Source organism: Sinocyclocheilus grahami, unplaced genomic scaffold (genome assembly GCF_001515645.1).
Source record: "Sinocyclocheilus grahami isolate Dianchi unplaced genomic scaffold, SAMN03320097.WGS_v1.1 scaffold288.1, whole genome shotgun sequence".
In the NCBI taxonomy this organism is placed as follows: Eukaryota; Metazoa; Chordata; class Actinopteri; order Cypriniformes; family Cyprinidae; genus Sinocyclocheilus; species Sinocyclocheilus grahami.
The window spans coordinates 1,066,551-1,089,724 of NW_015505467.1; the positions used below are offsets into that span (position 1 = coordinate 1,066,551).

The 23,174-nt window shown below is 38.3% G+C and overlaps 1 protein-coding gene across 2 annotated transcripts in view; it reads left to right on the top strand.

Moving 5' to 3' along the window:
• fbxw7 (F-box and WD repeat domain containing 7) overlaps positions 1–23,174 on the top strand; it is a 204,788-nt gene that overhangs the window by 70,825 nt on the left and 110,789 nt on the right. For both annotated transcript variants that reach the window (XM_016292573.1, XM_016292576.1), the window contains exon 4: positions 22,238–22,987. In XM_016292573.1, the coding sequence (XP_016148059.1) occupies positions 22,307–22,987 (681 nt within the window). In that variant the 5' untranslated portion in view covers positions 22,238–22,306. The remainder of the gene's footprint in view (positions 1–22,237; positions 22,988–23,174) is intronic.

Here is a 23,174-nt window from a genome sequence, read left to right on the forward strand (position 1 = left end):
CATACAGCTTTTGTTCACCAATAGTCTGAATGTGGGATATCAGGCACTGCCACATTCCTGATTACAGGAAATTGATAACTCTCACCTGGAACAATGACCGTTGTGTAGGTAAAACAATGGTTTAATGTTTCGGGAGCAGTTGGGTTTCCTGATATGATTCTCACTAAATGATCCTTTGTTGTTTGTATTTTTACTTCTGACAGCCTTTTGGTCTAATACTTTAACTGGTTGCTTCATTTTATGACTTGATATGGAACTATTAGCAAATGCTAAATCTAAATAAATGGTGCAGTAAAATATTATATATATATATGTATGTGTATATATGTGTATATATGTGTATATATGTGTATATATGTGTATATATGTGTATATATGTGTGTATATGTGTGTATATGTGTATATGTGTATATATGTATATATGTGTATGTGAATATATGTATATGTGTATGTGTATGTGTATATGTGTATGTGTATGTATATGTGTATATATATATATATGTATATATATGTATATGTATATGTGTGTGTGTATATATATATATATATATATATATATATATATATATATATATATATATATATATATATATATATATATATATATATATATATATATATATATATATATATATATATATATATATATATATATATATATATATATATATATATATATATATATATATATATATATATATATATATATATATATATATATATATATATATATATATATATATATATATATATATATATATATATATATATATATATATATATATATATATATATATATATATATATATATATATATATATATATATATATATATATATATATATATATATATATATATATATATATATGTGTGTGTGTATATGTGTTTGTGTGTGTGTGTGTGTATGTATATGTGTGTATATATAAATATAACAAAGAGTGAAAAATTTAAGGGGGTCTGAATACTTTCCGTACCCACAGTCATGTCTCATACTTTTTTCAGTAAGGAGGTATGGAAAATTGTCATGTCATTCCAAACCTGTATGAGTTTTTTTTTTTTTCCCCTTCCTTTTTTTAAAAAAAGGCATGGGATCTAAATTTCATAGTTAAGGGAGGACACAAGCCATGTCTATGAATTGGGCACTTTTGATTTGGGCCAATAAGGAACCAACTAGCAACAACTCCGAACACCCTAACAACTTTTCACCAGGAAGTGTAAAAATCTAGTAGTTTACTTTTTTTATTGTCCCTTTTGCTTTTTCAACTACCTTTCTTCTTTGTCACATTCTATTGTTATCGAGCCCTTTTCACTTTTCTTTTACTTGTTTATAGAGTAATCTAAATGTCTCTTCCTGTCCCTCTCTGTCTGTCTCTCAGTGAAATCCACACTCTCAGACCTTGGATCGCACCGGATCGATGTGAAGCAGGGAGCTGACACTGTGAAAAGCAATATTCATAAATAATGTACACAGAACACAGCATGATCTTTCACCTCTTTTCTCAGTCCTTCTGCAGACAAACTATTTGCCGCCATATCTTTAAACCGTTAATCTGGAACTAAAAGAGTCATTTTTTGTCGCGTTGAAACAGTAGCAGATCTTTTTCTTCTGTATTGTGTGTAACCGATAATCAAAAAAGAACAAATGCAGAGCAAGGACTTTGTTTCTAAGCATTAACTGTTGTTTTGGATTTCGAGATTTGGGAAGTTGTTCTCAAAAGTGGATGCAGATGAACATGAACTTGCAGGGGCAGAGTTTAAGTAGGCTAAGGGTGGGTTGCACCAACAAGGATTAAATTAAGCAAAGTTTAGAGCTAATCAAGAATATGTTGATCTTGGTTTTATTTTAAATCAAGTTGTGTTGCACCACATAATTTTAAACACAGATTAACAAATTATTAGAATTCTAACCTGCGATTAAAACTCCATCTACGATGAATTTTCTTTAAGAGAAATGAGAGGCATGGCAGCGATTGCTGGCGCTCGCCTCATTATCACCACTGCTGTTAAATGCTATAAATATTCTTATCTTTTTTTTGAGAGACAGATCCACATAACAGACTCCATAAGGGGCGTAAATCTTAAATATGAAATAAAATCAAAATGATGGTTTAAATTTAAACCTGCTTATTTTTAAACAAGGTTTAAAGATTGGTGCAACTGAATTATTGGATAAACCTTGATTTAATCTAGATTTAAGCTTAATCATTATTGGTGCAACCAACCCTAAATGATTAAAGAAGTCCTGCTACGTTGCCAGAGGGAAGTCTGCCATTTTCACCAGAAGATCCAGATGTCATTTTGATTATTAAAAATCACATGCATAGATGAACTGTTCTCAATAAGGTCTATAGCATGCATTTAGATTGTAGTCATGTTGTATTTAAAGTTTACTTACTTTTTTCATAGAAGTGCATCGATCCATCAACCATTTTTCATTGGCAAATATTGGTCTCAATCCTGTAATTAGTGATTGGCCAGTCCCGCTTAAATTCAGGACCAATCTTTATTTATTCAAAAAAAAAAAAATCTTTTTTTTTCTTCTGCATACTACTATAATGAATAAACACTCGCCGAGCCCAAGCACAACATAACTGCTAGTAAAGGATAAATTGTCAATCAGTCATGACTTCACACATTAAATATTGTGATTGGTATCAATATTGGCCGTTCTTAGTGTTGCAGTATCAGTGACTTGCTATATCCACAAACTTACTGATCGATGCTCCACTATTGTTTCTAGCATGTTTGAGTCTCTCTTCTTTAGATATCCAAAATTCTCCAGGAAGTCTTAAAGGAATGTACAGTATATAGCTAATACAACTTGGGTACATCATGTAAACCATGCAGCAAATTAGAAAATACAGATAGTAATTTAAACTCTTCTTTCAGTTTGTAGAACATCAAAGTTTATGTACTTGCAAAGAAAGTCCTTGAAGCAGGCATTGCAGAGGTGTAGTGATTTGTCAAAATGAGAATAGAATTGCTGACTAACTTTGAGCAAGGTTGTATTCAATTTTGTCAACTCTTTTCATGACCATGTAAAGACAGTAAATGTAGAAACTTGCTTGAAATACCTGTATGTTCAGGGGTACTAGAATGGTACTTGTCATAACTATCCATCAAATAGTGTTTACACGGCGCAAACTCCACCCACAGGAATTGCATTGGTAATGTATAAATAGACATCAATCTTTTTAAAAAGCACTTAAAGGACAATTTAGACATCTTAAAAGCTCAAATAACACAATTTTGTATGGACGAATTATTGTAAATGCTTTAACAAAAATGTAAGCTGCACTTTTCGGCTTTTAAACCCCTCTTCCACATTGACTTCCAATTTAAGTGCATTAGAAGTCTAAATTATTTTCAGTGGCAATTGACAGCATGTTAGAGATTCTGTTGTTACAGCTTAACTTGCATCAAACACTTAGCATATATTTTAAATATTGCTTTCTCCTAATTAAAAATGTTACCACTCTGTTTTCGTAGAGGAGGTTAAGGCTTTTCAACTGTCTTGAGATTATTGCATTGTTCCAAAAAATTGTGCTCGATGCTCCATGCCTTTGATATCATTATGCCAGTCGAGATGCTCGGAAGAGAGGACTCTGTCAGAGCGAGGGAGGGGGTGGGAGAGAGAAGGAAGAGATGCAGCTGCTTCACAAGCAATTGAGGGAAGTGCAGGGAGGGTAAGCTTGGCCTGTTTGAGAGAGATACTCCCTGACTACCTGTGCCGGAGCCATCTGAGGATCATCACGCACCTGCAGAATTTGCTGCATATTCAGGTTCTGCATTACAGGCATGGCCAAGCTTCCAGCACTTGCAGGAGCCACACAGGTATCTTCTTCACCCTGAAATACTAAATACTGAAGGGTGGAAGACTTGATCTGGAAAACTGTGTCCTCGGGTGAACTCTCACAGGGTCGTCTTCTCAACCGTTCAGAGGTCCAAGGAACACCTGAGGAGAGAGTTTGTGGACCTGTGACATCCTTGGCTCTGACAAAACTTTACTTTCCATGGCAGTTTTCCTCCTGGAACTGGAAATTGCTCTTTTGACGCAAACACTTGTGACTCTGCTCCCAGTCTGTCACTTCAGCTGACAGCACGCTCCTTCAAAGTGAGGGCCGCTGATTGCTGAGGACCTCTCTTTCACCTGGGCTTGAGTCATTAGTCTTCTCCTCATTCAAGGTTTTTTTGTTTTTTTTTGTTTCTGATGAGCAAGTCAATGTGTGGCTGTGGCTGCAGCATCATCTCATCGCTGATGAAGAGGCTTGGCCGCTCTGCTTGTTGCTCAGACCTGCTGTCCTGCAGCCACACTTCTGAGCACCTGCAGCGCCTGGCTACTGGCTGCCCACCTCAGCACAAGGTAATCTCCAGCTAAAACCAAAATTTGTAGTGGTGTAGCGGAAATGTTTGAAATTTGCTATAAGAACTTTGTTTCTACACACGTTTTTGGATTACTGTCTTGTTGTAGACTAGTTTCAGAAGCTAAGGATAGGGTAGATGCCATATTTGATATCGACAAAGCTTTGAGGATAGATGTGCTTATCTGTTTAATGGGTTGTTTTATTCTGTACTTTGGTGTTGATAGTTTCCGTGGTAAATTTGTCATTCTAAAAACTTTCTAGTAGATACAAATAGTGAGAGAATTTGAGGTGACCTTAGACATTCGAATCCACTGTCTAAACACCCCATATGTTTATTATTTACAGCCTTGTTTTCATTAGTCAAACCCCAGACTAAGGTCAAAAAGGCCAACAGTTTTCATGGTCAGTTGGTCCATTTGTGGGTTGCATCACAGAGTTCTAATTAGCTAGCCTATTTGTTCAGAACAATGTACATTTATGGTGGAAGCACTCTGAGAAAGGAGCTGTTAGCATCTCTTGATGAAGATTTCAGTCTGTCTGGATCAGCACAGCAGGACTGACCTTGCAGTAGTGTCTCCATTGTTATTTGGCCATTAGGGGGACCGGAGAGACCATGCAAGCACACTGCAGTAATTGATTTTGTAATGGAACCAGGTGATTTAATGGCTGTCTTGCTACCTTGACAACCGTAGAGCTGTCTTTGAACTGACATGCATTCTTAATGGACATCTGTTAAAGGCTGTCTGCAGCTGAATTTCCGTTTGCTGCTTTTAAAGAGAGTTTTGAACAGAACAATTTGCTCGCAGTGGAGATGAGTGGCATATGAGGTCATGGACCCTCATATGTGACCTATAGTCAATATATTGCCTGTTCTAATTTTTGAGCAGTACTGCCTTGAAAACACTGCCTCTGAAAAAGCTTTGCTTCTGGGCTGCTCAATTTGCACAAGATTGGTCTGGTGCATCTTGGGAAAATATTTATGCCCCAGCAAATGAGATAAAATGCTATGCGGGGAAAAAAGCTTTTGCAACTTCTCTTATATAATTCTCAATTTTGAGAGAATGGAAAATGGAGTATATTGCAAGATTAACTTGTTTTGACATCAGAGTTATTTGGTCTCTTTTCGACATTAGGGACAATCATTAAATTTTTCGGGGAAAAATGTGTTATTCCCACTTTCAAATATTTGATCCAACATTTATGATGAAAGTAACTAATTTTTAGAAGTGTAGTGTGCATATTTTAAGCCTAGATTAGAGTGAGGAGGAGAGATGGAGGGAGGGGCTTCCAGAGCTGCTGTTCATCGAGATGCTCGGAAGAGAGGACTCTGTCAGAGCGAGGGAGGGGGTGGGAGAGAGAAGGAAGAGATGCAGCTTCTTCACAAGCAATTGAGGGAAGTGCAGGGAGGGTAAGCTTGGCCTGTTTGAGAGAGATACTCCCTGACTACCTGTGCCGGAGCCATCTGAGGATCATCACGCACCTGCAGAATTTGCTGCATCTTCAGGTTCTGCATTACAGGCATGGCCAAGCTTCCAGCACTTGCAGGAGCCACACAGGTATCTTCTTCACCCTGAAATACTAAATACTGAAGGGTGGAAGACTTGATCTGGAAAACTGTGTCCTCGGGTGAACTCTCACAGGGTCGTCTTCTCAACCGTTCAGAGGTCCAAGGAACACCTGAGGAGAGAGTTTGTGGACCTGTGACATCCTTGGCTCTGACAAAACTTTACTTTCCATGGCAGTTTTCCTCCTGGAACTGGAAATTGCTCTTTTGACGCAAACACTTGTGACTCTGCTCCCAGTCTGTCACTTCAGCTGACAGCACGCTCCTTCAAAGTGAGGGCCGCTGATTGCTGAGGACCTCTCTTTCACCTGGGCTTGAGTCATTAGTCTTCTCCTCATTCAAGGTTTTTTTGTTTTTTTTTGTTTCTGATGAGCAAGTCAATGTGTGGCTGTGGCTGCAGCATCATCTCATCGCTGATGAAGAGGCTTGGCCGCTCTGCTTGTTGCTCAGACCTGCTGTCCTGCAGCCACACTTCTGAGCACCTGCAGCGCCTGGCTACTGGCTGCCCACCTCAGCACAAGGTAATCTCCAGCTAAAACCAAAATTTGTAGTGGTGTAGCGGAAATGTTTGAAATTTGCTATAAGAACTTTGTTTCTACACACGTTTTTGGATTACTGTCTTGTTGTAGACTAGTTTCAGAAGCTAAGGATAGGGTAGATGCCATATTTGATATCGACAAAGCTTTGAGGATAGATGTGCTTATCTGTTTAATGGGTTGTTTTATTCTGTACTTTGGTGTTGATAGTTTCCGTGGTAAATTTGTCATTCTAAAAACTTTCTAGTAGATACAAATAGTGAGAGAATTTGAGGTGACCTTAGACATTCGAATCCACTGTCTAAACACCCCATATGTTTATTATTTACAGCCTTGTTTTCATTAGTCAAACCCCAGACTAAGGTCAAAAAGGCCAACAGTTTTCATGGTCAGTTGGTCCATTTGTGGGTTGCATCACAGAGTTCTAATTAGCTAGCCTATTTGTTCAGAACAATGTACATTTATGGTGGAAGCACTCTGAGAAAGGAGCTGTTAGCATCTCTTGATGAAGATTTCAGTCTGTCTGGATCAGCACAGCAGGACTGACCTTGCAGTAGTGTCTCCATTGTTATTTGGCTATTAGAGGGGCCGGAGAGACCATGCAAGCACACTGCAGTAATTGATTTTGTAATGGAACCAGGTGATTTAATGGCTGTCTTGCTACCTTGACAACCGTAGAGCTGTCTTTGAACTGACATGCATTCTTAATGGACATCTGTTAAAGGCTGTCTGCAGCTGAATTTCCGTTTGCTGCTTTTAAAGAGAGTTTTGAACAGAACAATTTGCTCGCAGTGGAGATGAGTGGCATATGAGGTCATGGACCCTCATATGTGACCTATAGTCAATATATTGCCTGTTCTAATTTTTGAGCAGTACTGCCTTGAAAACACTGCCTCTGAAAAAGCTTTGCTTCTGGGCTGCTCAATTTGCACAAGATTGGTCTGGTGCATCTTGGGAAAATATTTATGCCCCAGCAAATGAGATAAAATGCTATGCGGGGAAAAAAGCTTTTGCAACTTCTCTTATATAATTCTCAATTTTGAGAGAATGGAAAATGGAGTATATTGCAAGATTAACTTGTTTTGACATCAGAGTTATTTGGTCTCTTTTCGACATTAGGGACAATCATTAAATTTTTCGGGGAAAAATGTGTTATTCCCACTTTCAAATATTTGATCCAACATTTATGATGAAAGTAACTAATTTTTAGAAGTGTAGTGTGCATATTTTAAGCCTTGGTAGTACCATATAGCATATTTAGTGCCTGGTGTTTCCATGTAGTCACGAAAACTGCGGTTAAAGGAGTGTTCAATGCTATGCTGATTGGAAAGGCAGAGAGGACGATTCACTTTCATGCTATTTGTCTTCCTCTCTGTGGCTTTCTGAGTGGTATGTAGGCAGGTAGTGGTTTTCTCTCTCTGAGTGAGATGATGATCCCTCATCCTGGGTAAGCCTTGTCTTGAAGGGTTGGGTTACCTCTTTTCAAACTGATCTGAATCCTTTCATAGCTCTGGTATTGATTAATACCTTCCTCAAAGAAACAGACTCAAGGGCAAAAAGGAGACATTAGCCTCATATTTCTAGAATTACCAGGCTGAATGCGTCCTAGGCTCTGCTACTGCTCCCTGTGACTGCTGAAAAAGTATAATTACATAGATTAGCATCCTCTTTAATATCGCACATTAACACTGAACGTCATGATAAAACTAATTGCTTAGCTGGCAGGAAGTTTTATTCCGGCTTTGAGCCCTGTGAGTTGTCATTGTGACACTAGGCAAACTTGATAGCTAAATCGAGTGTGCTTTTATTGTCACTTGTCTGTCAGTCTGAAGTCGGGTCATTTGACATGGGTTTGTATACAGTGTCTTGCACAAAAACACTTTTGTTTTTATGAAATTTAGACTAGTTTGTCTCAACAAACAAAAAACCACCTGAAAATACTTAGGAAGTTAGTTCAACCTAAAATTAAAATTGTCACCCTCCTTTTGTCCCAAACCCAGAAAACTTTAGCTCATCGAAACACAAATGAAGATGTCTTTAATGAAATTTGAGATGTGTGTCCCTATATTGGTACACAAATAGAGCACATCAAATATGGTTAACAGAAACTTATATGTGCTTGTGTGACATGCGAAAAGAAATCTCATTGGTGATGCACATCAAGCAATCACGTTTGAGCTTCAAGCTGACCATATTTTAATGTGTCTATGCATATATATTGCTTAATGTTTCTGTGATTTAAATCTGTTCATTGTATAAAGTGATTTTTGTTGTTAATGGAATTAAACCAGTTGATTCTTATGGAATAGTTTTACAATGTCTTGGAACTTTTTAAAGAGTCAAATTTTGGTGGAATGGACTTTGAATGGAGGGACAGAAATCTCTCAGGTTTCATTAAAAATGTCTTCATTTGTGTTGCAAAGAAGACCTAAAGGGCCCTATTTTAACGATCTAAGCACAAAGTCTAAAGCGCACTGCGCAGGTGCACTTAGGGCGTGTCCAAATCCACTTTTGCTAGTTTAACAACGGGAAAAACGGTCGGCGGCCCGGCGCCTGGTCTAAAAGGGTTGTCCCTATTCTCGTAATGGGTGTGTTTTGGGCATAACGTGCAATAAACCAGTATTGCAGAGTCTTATCTCCCATTCCCTTTAAAGGGGTCATATGATGCTTTTTTTTAAAGATCATTATTTTGTGTATTTGGTGTAACAGAATATGTTGACATGCTTTAATGTTCAAAAAACACATTATTTTTCAAATACTGTACATTATTGTAGGTCCTCTATGCCCCGCCTCTCTCAAACGCTTCGTTTTCAACAAAGCCCCTCCTTCCGACAAGCGCAGTCTGCTCTGATTGGCCAGCTGACCCAGTGCATTGTGATTGGCCAAACACCGCAAGCACTCGTCGGAAATGTAACGCCCCTTACCATAATCGCGAGCTTCATCTTTCAAAATAAATGTAAAGACAAAGCCCGAAAGGGGAACAGAGTCGCGTGACAGACACAGTGATGAAGCTGGTATGTGTTTGCAGTACACAAGCCACGGTTAAGACAGCTGACTCCACTGTGATATGACCCTGTCTCTCTCTCTCTCTCTCACACGTTCGCGCACACACACACACACACACACGCACACACACGATGCACAAAACTCCGCATTTGAACAGTCAATAGCAAATACTTAAACTAATAACAAAACATACTTACAGTAGCTGATTCAGAAGCGCCAGATTGTCATAGCAAAGTCAGAATTACCTCCTCTCTTAGGTTCACGAAACGGTCGTCCATAAAATGCATTGCTGTTCTGTTGTAAGTAATCTTAAAGATTCCTAAATGCATCTACTTTCGGAAGGCCAAATAGAGTGCCTTTGCTTTCACACTGAAACACACAGCGTCTCCCTGACATGGCTGATTCAACACTAACGGCGGTTACTGAAGCCACGCCGTTAAGAGCCAGTTGCGCTCGTGCCATGGCGGATTTGCTATTTACACTGCGGATTTTGCAAGAGCAAAGACTGAACGTGTTTCTAGAGAGGAAACGGAGCTGCTTGTACGCGAGCTAATAGGTAGCCTAATTCTGATACATGCGATGACTATCCATTATGACATGTAGGCATTTTTATATTTATGTAGCCTACACAATAATAATCTTTTACATTGTAATCCTTTAATTTTTAATATTTGGCATGTTTGTGTGCTGCCGTGCGTCCCTGTGTGTGTAATAAGCAGAGTGTATGCGCGCTGTGGACCCGACTATACTAATGCACTCTTTAAATAACAAAAAAACCTCTGCGCCATTGACTTTAGACCAGATTTTAGTTGGTCAATGGCACAGTCTATTTTAGTTGCCTCAAAATAGCAACGAGCCAACAATGCACCTGAACACACCTCGTTTTCAGATGAGGTGCATTTGCATTTGCTATTTAAACAACGTGGCGCAGGATGTGAAAATGATTACGGGCTGAAACTAGCAAAAAACACTGTTGCGCCTGCTGCTGCATTGCACTGGGTGTATGATAGAGCCCAAAGTCTTAGTTTAATTTCATATTTGTTTCTCAAATTTCTGTTTCTTGAGTGTTTCTTTTGAGCCTGTGTACAAATAATTTCTGTGCCTCTGAAAGGGGTCGTGAATTGTAGTTTGTTTTTTTTATATAGTTTTTTTTTTTGGGACCAAAAAGGTCCAATATTTGTAAAAAAATAAATAAATATCACTATTTTTCTCGTTTTCACTTTATGAAACAGAAGTAAACGTCCACTGCTGTGTTTGCCTGACTTCATTGCACCGTATCCACTCCCTCATTTGCAGTATGTTGTGTTTCGATACTCAAGATAGCAAGTGCTGTGATAGAGCTGTATATGTTTGAGCTCAAGTCATTTAAGGTTAATCAACCAGAAATGCAATACAGACATAATAAAATATCTATATACGAATTACTGTTAACAAATTTCTTAAGACAACAATTAATAATAGCAGCCGTAACAAACTATAGTAAAATATATTCAACTCTCACATACAAATATTCAACTGAAGCAAAAATTTCGGATCCAGGTATGTACTTATTTTACTGGCAACACTTAATAATATGTTTGGTTTGACGTTTATTATAAACACACCGTAAGATTAAAAATAAATGTCCTTTCCTATGCTGCCTCCAGGCACAAAATGCTTGGCACTGATGTATCTTTCAACAAAAGATATATATATAAAAAAAACTGGCAGCAGGTTTAGAATTAATTCACAAAGCAGATTGTTGTGAAATGTGAAGAACAGACTAAAACTTGATATTTCAGTCTCTCAGGCACAACATTTAAACTTCAGCCATGCATTTAATGCCTCAGGTCTTTAGGAAGGCTATGCAAAGTTTTTGAAGGTGCAGTTTCTTTACATCTTCTGACAGAACAACAGCTTGAGCTTTACTCTGCACATCTTTTTTTAACTGCAGTATCACTCTTGTGATTGGTGGACAGACATGAGTTGTTCAGAACATGCCCAGTTCCAGAATCAAATCACTGAGGGTACTTCTGAAATTAGTGAGGGTGTGCTAACCTTAATCTGTTGACATTTTTGACATCATTAAAAAGATGTCACTCATCTTAGTTTGTCACAATCTCACAAAGTTCTGTTTAAATCAATGAAACTCTCTACACTGCACAATGCATCTATTATTTACATTGCGTCTACACTTTGATTTAAGATTATTCATGAGCATGCAGATTTCATCAATGGACAAAAACTCTGGCATTTTGAGTGTTAAGTGGATTGCATTCAGGAAATCATGACCCCTTTAAAGTCATCTGTATTCTTGTATACTCCTAAACGGTGACACTATTCACTTCTTATGTAGTCTTCTTCTGGGAAACAAACCAAAAATAATGATGTATCCTGTTCTTTGATCACAAGCTAGATGCTGTTTGATTGGATGAAAATCTGTTTTGTGTAGGATGAGTCATAAATATTTTTGGTCTGTTTTCCCAGAAGAGAAGCGCTGTAAATTTTAAATATCTGCTAAGGGTGAATTTTAATCAACTTTTTGAAGTACACTAGCATTTATATGACTTGATTCGCTATCATGGGCTTAAAGCCACAGTACTCCAATTTCAGTTTGATGGATTCTTTAATGACTTTGATACTTGTAGTCTGGTGCATTTTTTTGCAACCACATGACTCCCACTACTTTGCTTTCTACATCTATCCCTCATTTAGTTTCTTCGATATCAGTGAATGCCAAGTGAAATAGTTTTATGAAAATCCTTGTAGCTATTGAATTGATTCAATGCCAGCATGTTCTGTGAAACAGATTTCTGTCTGCTTGGCTGTCTGCCTATTCTGTTGGAGGGGTACTCTGGATTATCAATAGTACTAAGGCTTGTGTTTCAATCCTGACAGAGCCGGCATAGAGTGGGCCTTAGCAGTACTTCAACCGCACATCTGTGTCTTTTGTTCAGAGATGTCAGAGCTTGGTGCTACGGTCTGCCAAAGCCATACAGACAGATCCACAATAGCGCATGGTTGCTGGCTGGGCACATATTGCCTAAGCACTTAAATGCAAAGAAGGCCTGACTGTAGACTCTGGCTCTTTGGCTAAGTGACTGGTATACGCGTTTAGTCAATATCACTGTCTATTTTTTGCCTGTGCAAAAATGTGGAAAGTAATGCTCAAGTCAGTTAACAAGCTATACGTAGGTGAGACCAGAACATCTGATGTTGCACTCAGCTGAACACACATTTAAACAATAAAAAAATAAAATAAAATCCTTTTCATGTAGGAGGGCGTTAAATTTATGGGTCTTCAATAGTGGTCGACCGATATATCGGCCGATATCTGTCATTTTTCAAGCATCGGCATCGGCCGATAAGTTTTTCTGTTTGGCCGATGTCTTTTATTTTGACGGCGCCGAGAACGGCTGCGGCAACGCCTGAGCCCACAGTGCTCACATTCTCCCTCTTGTTCACTGTTGTCATTCAGTTCTAATACAGATAGAAGTCTATCTAATAATCAGATAGAACTGTTAAACAAAGGAATTAAAATTTATACAGAAAAGTATTATAACGATTGCTTTTAATATTATTAAAGGCAAACATTATAATACTTTCTCGTTTGCCGTCAGCATTACGCAAATACGCATTTATATAATTTAAACAAATCTTTGAATGACTAATGAACATTTAATTTCACAAACCTTGCAGACTTTGTTGAATCTATTTGAGATCTTGTGAAGTGTGCATGTGACCTGCATGATCGCGTGTTCTGTGACAGTCGGCCCTATGGTCCGTGCGAATTGAATACGGACAGGAGGAGGGTTCAGCTTCACTGGAGATGTGCGATCGACAAACTTTAAACTCGTGACTGATTTCAAATTATGCTGCGCTTTATGCATTTGCCCACTGTCATATTCATGTCATTTTCACTGTGTGCTGTATGTAAAATGAGTGTTACCTTGGCTTTATTTGAAAAAATATGATTCCCAGTGCGCACAAACGTCCCAGAATACTGAGTGCCCTGTTGTTTACAGTGTTTGCTTCCTTTTTAATTATATTTTTATTAAATATTTATGTCTTCTAGAGCAGCGGTTCTCAATTCCAGTCCTCGCGTACCCCCGCTCTGCATGTTTTGCACGTCTCTTTATCACACCTGATTCAGATCATCATCTCGTTAGAAGTGAGCTCCGTGCATGAACTGTGTTCCGATTGACATGGTCCCTACACAGTGTCCATTGCTCCCTACTTCCTGAGCAGGGGAAATCCGTTGAAGTTTACTTAACTTCGGAATATTCATTTACAGATTTGCACTGCGCCGCTGCCTGCAGCGTCTTCACACACAAACGAAACTTACTAGAGAAGCGTGATGTGGGACATAATATACCTCAACTTATAATAAATACATAATAAATACAACTTAAATTCACGTCTCGCACACTTAAATGCCCTTTGTATGGAACATATACGCTCCCTTCAAACTGGAATCATGGCGGAATATCCGGTAATGTCCACTTCGCAGGGCACTTACAGTCAAATATAACAAACGTCTGAAGCAATAAGAGAAACACACAAAATGTACAGAGCGGGGGTACGCGAGAACCGTTGTTCTAGAGTATAAGTATGTTTATTTTACACGTTTATTTTTTTTATCCATTTTCAAATTATTTCAAATTTCTTAAATATGAATTAAAATAATTATATGCTTTCCAAGATATCGGTATCGGCAGTCAAAAAACCCATATCGGTCGACCACTAGTCTTCAAGGCTGTCTGGGATGTTTCATATGTATAGGTAATTAATATTTTACGCACATATGATTAAATATTATTTATTAACTTGCTGAGTATCTTCAACTTGCCTTTTTTTAAGTGCCAGCTAGTTGTAAATATTTTTGCTGTTGTATGGGTCAGTTTGAATTGTGCATTGCATTAGAGTGCATGTCTTAGCCGAACCGAGAATTGATTTGGCGATTAAACCCAGCACTGAGGGAGCACTTTAGGGACTGCTTCAAATCTCTCAAGTTTTTATCTGCAGCTCATTGCTCATTGCCAGTGGAGTTTTGGAAGGAGGCATGGGAGGCTGTTCCAAAATATTGGCTGCAAAAATAATTGACAGTACAAAAATAAAACAAACATATGAAATATGATGTCAAACAGCATCTCTTTTTGCTACCTCGAACCTGTTGTGTTCTCGAAGGGGTCCTGAAGTGTGGATTGAATTTTAGAGCAAAACTGACACAGAAGTCACATGCTGAAATGGTGCCTTAATGTCAATGAATACCCTAAAGTACCACAAAGCAGCTTGTTTAAAACAAGTGAAATTGATTTGGATTTAATACATTTACAATTAATTCACTATAACAACCCCTTTGCTTGGGTAAATCTGCATCTCTGCATCAACTATTGCACCAGTTTTTTATTGAAAATGAGGATGTAATTTTAATAATAACTAAATATATATATATTTATATATATATATATATATATATTGCTTTAGCTTCATGATTTACAAATTAAATTCGCAGGAGCTGGCAGCTAATTTTTGATACCAGTCTGAGCCGAGGTAAACATGATCTGCACACATTGCCTGTGGGACACAAACTGATTTATTTTTACACTGACTTCCTTTATTGCTGTGAATGGCATCCTACCTTCTTAATAATGCTTTCTTTGTGTGACTCAGAGGTTTTTCTGCTGACTGTAAAATCACTGCTCTCAGGAAACCTAAAATGACTTGGATGGGAAGAGGAGAAAAGCTTTAGAAAACATTAGGGATGCACCCATATTGAAATTTGGTGGAGACCTAAATGCAAATAATTAGTCTCTTCATGTTAGGGTTGATAAGCTATAAACCAGTATAATAATAGCCATCTGATAACAACAAATCAATTTAGAAAAAAAAAAGAGATGTAAAAATTCACTCGTGTCTACTAATAACTGATGTGGTCACGATAAAACATGCACTAGCAGTTCATTCTGATTTCGCTCAGCCGTCATCACTAAAACCCTACAAGCAGTCACCTCACCGCTAGCCAGAAGCTTTTTGCAGTGACCTTGTCCTTATTTTGTGAATGAGGACTATTTTCCCCTCAGGGCCGTGAGTCATTCTGCCACAGTAGAGCTGTGTTTATACCTGTCCGTGTCTCTGTCCTTTAGCTGATTTTACTTCTCCTTTCTGTAATGCCTGGAGGCGAGGTGGAAGACATGGACAAAAGAATAGTGTACTTATGTGTGAAAAGGTCTTGGGCATTAACCTTGCGATTTTTGGATTGTATAATCATGTCAAAATAAATGAAATGATGAAAGACAACAAACTAAGTGGCATTAAGGTGACGTCTGAAATACCAACTTAAGCCAGTTAAGTACTAGTGATGACAGCTGGTGTTTAATTAACTGAAAGAACAGATTTGACCATTGCTTTTGGTTCATTAATCATTTTTTTTCTCAATGTTTGGTTTTGCTTATGTGCTTCCTCTTTCCTTTACTACTTTCCTTTTTTCTTTTTTTCTACCTGCTTTTCCTTTTCCTACTATTTTTCTGTCCTTCCTTTCTACATTCCTTCTTATTTCCTAATTCCTTTTCCCTTTTCTCTTCCTTCCCATTTCCTACTTCAAACTTTCCTGGTCCTTACTGCATTCCTACTGATTTATTTTCTATTTTCTCTTCCCCTTTTCTTTCCTTCCAATTTACTTCCTAATTTGCACTTTCCTCCTCCTTTTTTCCTTACTACCTACTTCATTTTTCTGTTCTACTTGTATTACATTCCTACTTACTTATTTCATACTTCCTTTTCCCTTCCTACTTTCCTGCCCCCACCTACCGACCTGGTCAAACCATATGTGGTTTTCAGTGGCAGTGCAGTGTCTAGAAAGCAGGATACTGCTGGGCAGAAATGCATGCTGTTATGACTATACTTCATGACCTTTATGTTAGTATGAATTTGTGTATTATGAAGGCAATCCGTATGTAGAACATAAATCATGTTGTCGTTATTATGTGGTTAAGATCATCAGTTGTGTTGCTTCACTGCCATTCATAACTCCTCTGCAGTGTGCTCATGAGTTAAGCGTCCATTGGTTGCACACTTCAGAATCTTGGCGTGAGTAGTCCAGTCATTTGGGTACTTTTTGGTTACATTTATTTTTTAAATTTATATGTAGAATTATGTCTGAAATTGTAACACTGTTTTTCATATAGTAGGGAAAAATGCATAGTTGAAAATCTTGATCAGCCAAGTACACATGGTCATTACATAAATATAGGATGATTGATCTGCCTCATATTCCACTCTGTAACAATTCCTTCCTACTTCCTCCTTTTCATTTCTTCTTTTCCTATTAAACATACTACAGTAACTTGGAACAGAAGTCTCTTTAATGCCAGGGTGTATGGCTTTCTGCTTAAGCTAATTATGGAGACTTATTGAGGTTTTCCAGTGTGACGCTCATAGCGATTTGTTGCCTGTCGATGGATAGTCTAGATGTCTTATTTACGAAATGCGAGTCTTCAGCCAGTTCTTCCTGGCCGCTCAAGGTCAAAGAAACTGTATTTTCCTACAAACAATCTCCCATTCTTGCTGAAACTAAACTACAACCCATTAGAAGCACTAAATTAAGGTTTTTCAGTGGGAGATCTGTTTTCCAGCACTTGCTTCCACATGTTTACCCAAATTTTTCATTCGACTTTGTACTTGCGTATTTACCAAATGGGCCATTTTGTCTTATTCTGCTGCTAATGGAACAAGAAGAATTGGAGCAGTTCTGTATGAATGAGTAATTTGCAAAACCAGGTTGATGGGCTTTCGCTTTATTTATCTTGGTTCTTATCATAAAGACCCATCCAGGTACCACTGAGGTTAATCAAAAATAACCCTCTCTTTTCTTCCTTTTCCTGTTCGTTCGTAATGCTTCCTGTAACTGAGGTGTCCAAGAGGAGATGGCAGTCTGGCAGCTTTGTAGGAAATGACATCGTAAAACCAATAATACCACAACTCTCTCCTCCTCCCCTTCACCTCCTTTGCTAACGTTCTCTCTGAGAGGATGTGCCAAAACCCATTTTGGCTTCACCTTCCTCTCAGCCCCTTTAGATGTAGATAAATGAGCTGCTGCTGAAGTGTACACAGTGGTAATAACTAAAGAAATGATGCACCTCACTCTCTTATCAGACTGCTCGACTACGCCAGGCTGGCCGCAATTCCCGGGAGCCAAGCCAAATGCTTCTCTTTTTAAGGCAATGCTTCCAGTTCTCAATATCAGAGCGCATGTCTGAAAAGCAATGCTATTATAAACCTTCTGGAGTTTTTCCTGTGTCATCGCATTAAACTCTGCCGTATTCATTAGTCATGTTGGTTTTTGGTCCATTTTGTTGGCTTTTGATGCAAGAATTTGATGAATTTGTGATAGACTTGTTTGCTTCAACTTTGTTTCTCTAGTTCCCTTGGAGTACACTTACAGCTCAATTCAAACCAGGCACTTTGGGTTATTTTGTGGTGGTGAAATACCCAGCCTGAATGATTCAGATGTTTTCCCAAGTGATTTGAGGGGCAATGACAAATGAGTGTCAACAATAAAGAAAAGAGAAAAAACTAAAAGTTAAAAAAACTTACCAAGTTCGTAGAAATGTAGTCTTTGTTCATGTTGGTTTCGTATGGCTTTGATTAACTTTTATACTATTTTTAAGAAAATGTCATGCGGCATATGATATAATCAAAAAGTAAAATTTTCCTTCCATGTTGAATACATGCGTGTAAATAGCCTACTCATTTAATTCTTAAGTTTACATGCATTTTTAGTGTTTTTTTTCCCTCGGTGAATTCGAAATTCATAAATATTAAGTTTTGCGGAGTTGCACCACATGGGATTTTATGGTCTAAATTACCCTTCTGCTGTCAAAATCTGATTATCTAATATTTTAAGAGACATATTGACCATGACACTTTCAGGGTCTTCAGTGGTACTGCTATATTTCCTTTTTTCCTCTCTCTCCCCACTCGGATGGATTTTGATTGGCTGTCTGTCAATTTTTTGTTGTTGTTGTTCATTAGCTAGAAAAAAAAACATTATCCTTTTCTACATTATATTTCTTCTTTATTTTTGACTTTAAGCTCCCCGCAAAAAATCGAAATGAATTTTAATTCATAAATTAAAAACATGTTTAACTGAGGAGGGTGCCTATGTTCAAGCCATTCTGTGTGTATGAATTTTAATTTAAGTGTATAAAATAAATCAATCTCTCACACATCAGGGCAAAAAAATGAGGATCCTTTCATTAACCCTCAAAAGTCTTTTTTTCATTCTGATAATTTCTTACGGAGACTCCAACTAGTCATTAAACATGTATCTGGAACTTCTGACCGTCAGTACCCCACTTTATAGAGCATATACTTACTCATCTGTCCTCAATAAATGCAGAAACCTATGGCGGGATGAGCCGCAAGCAGCATCTGTGAAGCGTACTAAACCAAATTACTGTTGTTAAGGCAGTTTTCATACACTTTAACGGTCTCGGCCTCAATGCAAATGAGGCTTAATGTAATCATGTGTGTGTGTTGCCAGTTAGATTGCAGTACTGTCACTTGATCACACACTAGTTCAGTTGTGCAGTCTAACAGCACTAATTGTGTTCTGAGTCTAATGCAGTTGCACAGATAGGCCAGCATGCAGGACATGAATACTAACAGGCAGTCCAGCATCTTCCAGAAACAGAACGGCCCACTTCACCAGGCACAGCCGCTTTGTGTTTGCATTTGCATTGAGATGCATCTAACTCTTAGCTAAGTAATTGTTTTGAGCATGCTAATGGACTAACCAAATTTCAGTTTAATCTCCAGAGATTGCACAGGTTTTCTTATAGAGCTCACCTTGTTATAAGCCTCTGTACAGGAAGGGAAATTGAAATGTCTATTTGAAGTTCATCGCCATGTAATTATTTTCCAATTGGATCTCGGCTGATTGTGCTCTCATCTTCCGTGTTCTAAAGGAAACGATTCGTTAATCAAAAAGCTCATCTAATCAGATGCTTTAAACGGTTTTAAATTGCCCTGAGATCTCTGGCTTCATATATTTGCTCTGATTAGACCTTAATCCAGACCTCGGAGAGGAGTAAATGCATAGATCCAATGCATGAATAGATGATGGATATGGTAGTACTGCTGGATGTTTGCATTAAAGAAATGGTACAAAGTTTAGCAGGGTATCATGGTTCTGTTAGCCCTTGGTGGTAGATGCTGTAACTATAGCATTTGGACTCATAAAGCATGTTGTTGCTATATTAAAAATCATTCATAATTATCTGTATATAATACTTATACATTAAATGTTTCTTGCTAATATTATATGGCGATTTTAGTAGTGCCTGACTTGACCGATTGATCAGTGCAATCAGTATTGTCAGATTCCTAAATGAATGTCTTCTGAGCTTATTCATTTTAGTCAATCAAAAATGTACAAGACACTTTTTGAATGAATTGTTTAAAATTTCTGATTTGTATATGTTTGAAACCTGAAATTCTCATAATTTGGCAACAGACAGCTGAGGGCAATTAAGGCTTGTTTATGCTTGGAACAATAATTAGCCTATAAAGTTAGCAATGACTATATTAGTGTCCAGCATTCTGTTTATAAGTGCGCACTGCATTTATATCGTTGCTTTAAATGGTCAAGCTCTTTAAAGTCAGGTGGAGCGTTCATTCTGAAAAAAAAAAACATTCTGAAAGTTATTCCAATGAATTGTTATAGTTGAGGTGTAGATTTCCCTATTTCCGTAGAATGTAAATAGTTATTCAAAATTAAATGATTATTGAAACTAGTTATAGTTATCATCCTTGGTCTGAACAGGCCTTAAGAATTGCATCTCTCCCCCCAATAATTTATTACTCGTATACTAAAGCGTCTGTGGAGACAACAGTGAAAGTAATTGTAGAAACCTTTAGATTAGAAACAAGAACCGGGCCGCTTGTTCAAACTTGTTACAAAAATAAACACTGAGAATTTAGTTTGTCATCTTTACAGGTAACTTCTGCATGGTGTTGAGTCTTGTCAAAAAGTAGTGGTATTTGTAGCTGTATTTCTTGTATATTTTATGCTCACACAACATTTGTGAAATCAGTCTTTCATCACTTACCATCTCTGCCCATCTGTGTGCGCTGCATTATCTTAATCAAGGTCTCTATCAAACTCACGTGCTCTCGCGCTCCTGATTGGATTACACAGCTCATCCCTGCTTTCACTCACACTGTTATCTGCTGTTTTTACTGGCTTCTGTGTCTGTGAAGTAAGCACAGTAAGGTTTAATTTAAAGGTTTAATAAGGATTTTTCCCTGCTGGCATGGTCCTTTTTATTTTTTTAAACTTGCTTTACTGAAATTTCACTAGCCTTAAAACCAAATGGTACTTAAAAAAAGCATATTTTACAAAACCTCTGAGTGACATTGCAGTACTGGGCTAATGTGCCAAAACCTCACTCTCACTGGTGGGGCATCCTCACGGTAACATGATATTATTGTGTACATCCTGCTGCAGATGTGTGGTATGTGTCTGGAAGCTAAACCCTTATACATGAACTGCTCTTATTTGGCAGGGATGCCCCCTGCTGGCTGTCTTGTGGTTGCCAGTGACTATTTGTTCTATTGTAACTGTCATTAGTGTTTCGATTGTCAGAATTCTACTTGAATAGTGAATCTGGTGCTGCAGTTGAATAGTGAATCAGTGTTACACAAGACAACTTGCTCCCAACGGTGAAATGAGATTGGTCTGAAATAGCTGTACTGTGTATAGAGTATCAAAGCGTGTTCTGCTTGAATACGAGATGAAAATGCAAAAACGTTTGGAGTCTGTAAGAAGATTAAAAGTGTTTTTGAATTATGCTCACCAAGGCAGCAATTTATTTGATGAAAGATACAGTAAAAACAGTCATATTGTAATATATTATCACGATTTAAAAATGTATTTTTTGTATTTTAATACATTTTAAAATGTTATTTGTTCTTGTAATGGCAAAACTGAATTTTCAGCAGCCATTACTCCAGTCTTCAGTGTCTCGGGATCCTTCATTAATGATTCTAATATTCTGATTTGGTGCTTAAGAAACATTTCTTATTAATGTTATAAACAGTTGTGCCGCTTAATATTTTTGTGGAAACGGTTTATTAGGGAATAGAGTTTTTAAAACAGCATTTGTTTGAAATAGAAATCTAGTGGCCTGTCACTTTTCAATTTAATGTATCCTTGTTGAACAAAAAAAAAAACACCTCCTGACTCCAGTATTTTGAATGGTAGTGTGTATGTTTCTATTTTTCAATGCACATGCAATTAGACAAACGTGCGTTTTTATTTTCATTTACTTTAGAACCTAGATTTGAGCATTTAACTAAAAATAAAGAGGTTTTTGGTTAAAACAGTAGAATTGAAATGCAACAGTAAAAACAGAAACTTGAATACAGAACAGGCAGCAGCGATGAAATGTTTGTTTGCATGTTGTTTAAGTGATACTGTTGCTGTGGTTTCCAGGCCAAGCCTAGTGTAGATGATCGGCTGCCAAGCAGGAGAGGTGCCCATTGTTTGAGGGATGCTCATATTGCGTCTTTCCCAGCTTCGATGCAAATGTCCATTGTTTTATTTCAGAGGCATGAATAAAAGAATGAGTTACCCACTTTCAGCACACTCTGAATGCAAACAGGAGAATGGTTTTCTTTTTTTATACAACCAGCCCATGTACATGCTTTTTATTGTCTTTTTTGTTGTTGTTGTTACTATCCACCTATACTCCTCTCAACCATTTCCTGTCTCCGTCTCTTTCAGAATGCCAAGTCTTTGTCCTCCTCAGACAGCCTAGCGAAGGTGCAGGAGGTAGCAAGCTGGCTTTTGGAAATGAACCAGGATCTGCTGTCGGGGGGCAGCGGCAGCAGGGCGGCCCAGCAGCAGAGGCAGAGGCCTGGGGCAGCGGGGGCAGGTAACAGCACCTCCGGCCGCACACCTCAGCCCCAGGCGGAGCACATGAATCGGGTGCTGGAGGAGCAGGAGCAGGTGGCACAGCAACAGAGAAGAGAACCGGGTGAGGAGGAAGAGGGTGGACAAGAGCGGCCAAGGGAGGCAGAGGAGGAACCATGGCCTTCCGGGGGTGAGCCGGTGGAGGAAGGACGGAGGAGCGAGGTGAACGGAGCAGAGAAGGGCGCCCAGTGGATGTGGGAGCAGGAGCAGCATCGTCGGCATAGACGGCATCGCGAGGAAGAGGCGGAGAATGAGGAGGAGGACAATAATAACACCGGAAGGGAAGGGCAGGTCGGGGTGGGACTTCGTTCAGAGGAAGACGATGATGACCGGCCGGAGGATGAGGAGGAAATGGACCAGGATAGCGATGAGTTTGAGCATTCAGGAGAGAGTGGGAGGGAAGAGGAGGAGGAGGAGGAGGAGGAGGCTGAAGATGAGGAGGAAGGAGAGGAAGGCCTCCACTCTCCCTCCCTCAGGACCAGTGTGTCGGACTTTAATGATAACACGGACCAGTCCTCTGGACGACGACACCAAAGCTCACCATCTGTCTGGAAGAATAAGGTAAGCGAGTAAATTGAACTATGATCTGGTTTTTAAAGTCCAGATGAATAAATGGAATTCTTCTTCTGATTAAGTATAATGTAGTGAAAAGTGTCTTATCTGGGCAGACGTTTTAATGGGCTTGTGCAATCATGGTGTTTGTCTCACTCTACTGGCCATTTTTGGCTTTACATCAGATAAACAATCA